Source organism: Pezoporus wallicus, unplaced genomic scaffold, assembly GCF_028554395.1.
Source record: "Pezoporus wallicus isolate ANWC-B61680 ecotype Strahan unplaced genomic scaffold, APGP_CSIRO_Pwel_v1 contig_7835, whole genome shotgun sequence".
Lineage (NCBI taxonomy): Eukaryota > Metazoa > Chordata > Aves > Psittaciformes > Psittacidae > Pezoporus > Pezoporus wallicus.
Window position 1 is genome coordinate 280,391 of NW_026636866.1, and position 4,614 is coordinate 285,004.

At 55.0% G+C, this 4,614-nt stretch overlaps 1 protein-coding gene across 1 annotated transcript; it reads left to right on the top strand.

Moving 5' to 3' along the window:
* Positions 1–880: 880 nt before the first annotated feature.
* On the top strand, positions 881–3,599 carry FOXC2 (forkhead box C2). The gene has a single exon (XM_057401885.1). The coding sequence runs from the start codon at positions 1,165–1,167 to the stop codon at positions 2,656–2,658; it is 1,494 nt and encodes a 497-aa protein (XP_057257868.1). The 5' UTR covers positions 881–1,164; the 3' UTR covers positions 2,659–3,599.
* Positions 3,600–4,614: the final 1,015 nt, after the last annotated feature.

The following is a 4,614-nucleotide window of genomic DNA, read 5'->3' on the forward strand; positions in this document are numbered from 1 at the left end:
TTATTATTATTAATAATAAAATGTCCCCAAAGAGGCAGAGGAACCCCTCATCCCCAGTTCCGACGGTGCCACGGGGGCGAAGCGGCACTCGCCATCGGGCGAAGAACGTGGGGACAGGACCAGGTGTCCCTCCGGCCTTTTTCACTTCCATCGATTAAAACCTGGACTTGCCCACCCCGGAGAGCACCGTTCTGTCGGCGAGATGAGCGCAGTGTCGCGACTCCCGCGACATCAACCTGACACCAAAAATCTCGGCTTTTGTGGGGATCTCATAGGAAGGCGCCGCGGGCCAGCGGGACCCCAGGGCAGAGCCGTTTGTCTCATTTTGGGGCCAAAACGCTGAAATTGCGGAACGGAGGGAGGGTGATCCCGCTTCTGATGTGTGAGTACGGGCGTTTAGAACGGGGTGAGGCGGCGTGTGTGTGTGTGTGTGTGTGTGTGTGTGTGTGTGTGTGTGTGTGTGTGTGTGGCTTGTAGCCTGCGCCGTGATGCTCGCCAACGCCACCGCATCCCCGGCCGCCGCCACCGCTTCCCATTGGTTGAGGCGGCGGGGGCGCTCTCTCCCATTGGCTGGCGGTGGCGGCGGGGGGCGGGGCCAGCGGGGAGTAAAAGCGCGTCGGCAGCGCGGGGAGAGTTTTGAAGCTCCGCAGCGCGGCCGAGGAGCTCCGCGCCCCCCGCGCATCCTGCGCACCCGCGCACCCGCGCACGGAGCCGGCGGGGCACGCGGGCTGCGCAAGACCCCGGGCGGTTGCTGTGACAAGGGCTGCTTTTCCGCAAGACTGATTTTTTCTTGCTTTTTTTCTCCCCCCCTCCCTTTTTTTTTTTTTTAATTATATATATATATTTAACAATCCCGTTTTCCTGCGAGAACAGCCCTCCCGCTCCGCAGCAGCGCCTGCAGCGGGTCACAGGTGTGTAGGCAGGAATCACAGCCATAACGAAAGTGGGAAGAGGCCGGCAGAACCCACCCGGCCCCGGCGACCCGAAGGATGCTGCCGAGGTGCCGCTGCTAGAGGACACACTGGGACTCAGCTCGCCTCTGAGACTCGCTCTGCCCCGCTTTCGCCCTCTCCCTTCTCCGCAGAGCGGTCCCGGACGGGGGTGAGGCCCTTCCACCCTCCTCCTCTTCCTCTTTTCCTCCCTGGCCGCGGGAAGCCCCTCTCCATGATGCAGGCTCGCTACTCCGTTTCGGACCCCAACGCTTTGGGAGTGGTGCCGTATTTAAGCGAACAGAACTACTACCGGACGGCGGGGACGTACGGCGGGATGGGGAACCCCATGAGCGTGTACCCGGGCCCCGCCGAGCAGTACGCGGCGGGCATGGGGCGCTCCTACGGCCCCTATCACCCCCACCAGCCCACCGCCCCCAAAGACTTGGTGAAGCCGCCCTACAGCTACATCGCTCTCATCACCATGGCCATCCAGAACGCCCCCGACAAGAAGATCACGCTCAATGGGATTTACCAGTTCATCATGGACCGCTTCCCTTTCTACCGAGAGAACAAGCAGGGCTGGCAGAACAGCATCCGCCACAACCTGTCCCTCAACGAGTGCTTCGTCAAGGTACCCCGCGACGACAAGAAGCCGGGTAAGGGCAGCTACTGGACCCTGGACCCTGATTCCTACAACATGTTCGAAAACGGCAGCTTCCTGCGCCGCAGGAGACGCTTCAAGAAGAAGGATGTCTCCAAGGAGAAAGAGGAGGCCCGGGAACGGCTGCTGAAGGAGCAGTCTAAGCCCCCCGGGCTGGCCGGCGCCGACCTCCCGAAGGAAGCTTCCTCTTCCTCCTCTTCCTCCTCCTCCTCCTCCGCCTCGGCGCCGGCTTCCGAGAAGAAGGTGGTGATCAAGAGCGAGACGGCGTCTCCCGAGCTGCCGGTGATCACCAAAGTGGAGACGCTGAGCCCGGCCAGCGGCGGGGGGCTGCGGGACAGTCCCCGCAGCGCCGGCTCCCCCCCCGCCGCTGCTTCCCCGGGTGCCGCGCTGCCCGAGCATCACCCTGGCAGCACCGGGCTGCCGGGCTTCACTGTGGAGAGCATCATGACCCTGAGGACTTCCCCGGCGGGGGACCTCGGCCCGGTGAGTGCCGCCCCAGGCCGGGCGGGCACCGCTCTGCCGCTGGGCTACCCACCGGGGCAGCCGTCGGGGTACGGCGCGGCGTGCAGCCAGGCCGCGGACACTAGTGGGAGCTACCACTGCAGCGTGCGCGCTATGAGCCTCTACAGCGGGGAGAGGCCGGGCCACATGTGCGTGCCCCCCGCAGCGCTGGAGGATGGCCTGGCAGAGCACCCTCCGGGTGCCCCATCTCCCCTCGGCACCCTCGGCCTGCCGGCGGGGCAAGAAGGGGCTCTGGGGACCGGGCATCCCCACGGTGGCGGCGGCGGCGGTGGGGGGACAGCGGGAGGGGGTCAGCCCCCTGCCTCCTGGTACCTCAACCATGGGGCTGAGCTGAGCCACCTGCCTGGGCACACGTTCGGCTCCCAGCAGCAGACGTTTCCCAACGTACGGGAAATGTTCACTTCGCACCGGCTGGGGATGGAGAGCGCCTCACTCAGCGACCACCAGGTGAGCAGCAACTCCGCCTGTCAGATCCCATACAGATCCGCGCCCTCCCTCTACCGCCACGCCGCCCCCTACTCCTACGACTGCACTAAGTACTGAGTAGCCGACACCCCCTCGCCTAGGGCCACCCGCCAGAAAGAAAAGTGAAAAAAAAATGATTACTATTAATAATAATAATAAAAAAAAGGAGAAATAAAAATACACCGAAAACTTCAGAGGCAGGAAAAAAAAAATCAAAGAATAAAAATAAAATATGACATGGGGATCACAGTCTGTAGGTCACAAGCCCAATTTCGGGCCTTCTTATACTGCAGACAAGTAAATCCTGCTTGAAAAGGGGATATCTCCTAAAAAAAAATAAAAAAGTAAAAAAAGAATAAAAAAAGAATAATTCTATATATATATGTCTATCTAGAAGTGGCAAGATTTATATGCTAAACTATAGGGGATCTCAGAAAAAAATAAGTTATGGACCAATATCACAACGACCATTTATACTTTTTAAAAGGAGAAAAAAAAAAAAAAAAGGAAGTATATAAATATATATATATAAATATATGTCCTGGGTATTTTTTAAGTTCTCTGTTGTGCTGTAAAAAGTGTGTGGATTTCTAATCAGGCTGATTTTCAGAGCCATTAATATAATATTTAAAGTTGAGTTCACTGGATTGCTTTTGTCTCGCCCAACAATTCCTAACTTCCAAATTAATGACAAGTGATTTCTTTTTTCGTCTGTGTACAATTATGCCATAGTTTCTTTGGGTTTAGAGCTGTTCTTTTCACAAGATGAGGAAATAATTTATTTTTTTTTTTGCTGGTGGATTCTCTTTTTTTTTTTTTTTGAAAGAAAAGAAAAAAGACAAAGTATCTGATACTTTTCTACTATTATTTACGATGTGTGATGTTTTGTATAATAGATTTCACCTTGACCATTCCTAAGGACTATTTGCTTTAACCTGCTTCAAAGTTCGTTTGTCTTATGTGGTCCTAATTGTTGTACTTACCTTAAAATAAATCCATGCTGTTTTTTTTTTTTCTTCTCCAAGTCTGGCGCTTGTCTGTCTATATAAGTGTTTTTTTTTTTTTTCCCCCCAATTTTTTTCTAATCTTCCCTCCACCTTCATGCAGAAAACGTGGCACTGGTTGTTTTTAACCCTAAGTCGTTTTCCCGGAGCCTTGAGGTTGATGATGGTTATTTCTTGGAGGAAAAAGCTTAGAGGTGGAATTTAGACCACTGCGGGGGGGGGGACGGGGACGGGGACGGGGACGGGAAGGGCAGGGGGGAAAACGAATAAGGCACCGCGGGGTGGGGGGGGGCTGGTCTGGTCCCCGTCTCCTCTCCATCCCAAACCGTTGGTCAGCTTGAAACTTAGGGAAGAAGTTTGGGGAGAAGAGAGGGGAGGAGGGGAAGGAAAGGGATCGCAGGGAAGAGGATTTCTGCTTCCTTTGCCTGTCCCTGCAGGCGCGGGCCTTGCGCGGTGCTTGGCGAGCCTCCGGCTCTTTCCTATGGCAAAAAAAAAAGGGAACAAATCCCATCCTTTCCAAGCATAATACAATAATCAAAAGCGAATCCTGAAAGGCTACAAATGGGTGAGGGTGACGAGAGCAATTGTTCAACGCGGACACATTGCAGAGTCGAAAACCAAGGCGAAACGTTCACTTCAGAATCGTTTTAAGGTTTTTAAATACTTTCCCGTCTAAAGGTTTGGCTGATTTTAACCTTCTCTTTATCTGCTTAAGCTCCTGTTCGCTATGCCGGGTCCTGACACATGTTCTGCCTTTCCCCCAGACCATCCTTTATCTGTTGAAGCAGCTTTAACCCGGCTCTGGGATGAGGGTAAAGCCTAGGGCAGGCTTGAGGAGGGTTCTTTGGGACTTCCCAAGTCCGGCTTGCTGGATCCCGGCTCTTTTCCCAGCGGCAGAGGCTCACCTATCCAACATTTACCGGGGACACTTCCCTGCCGTGTGTGTCCCCCCTCCCGCCGCCCCTCGCAGCCCTGGCAGCGTTTAGGAGCAGTCACACCAGTGGCAGGCTGCTCTAATCGATGATATAAA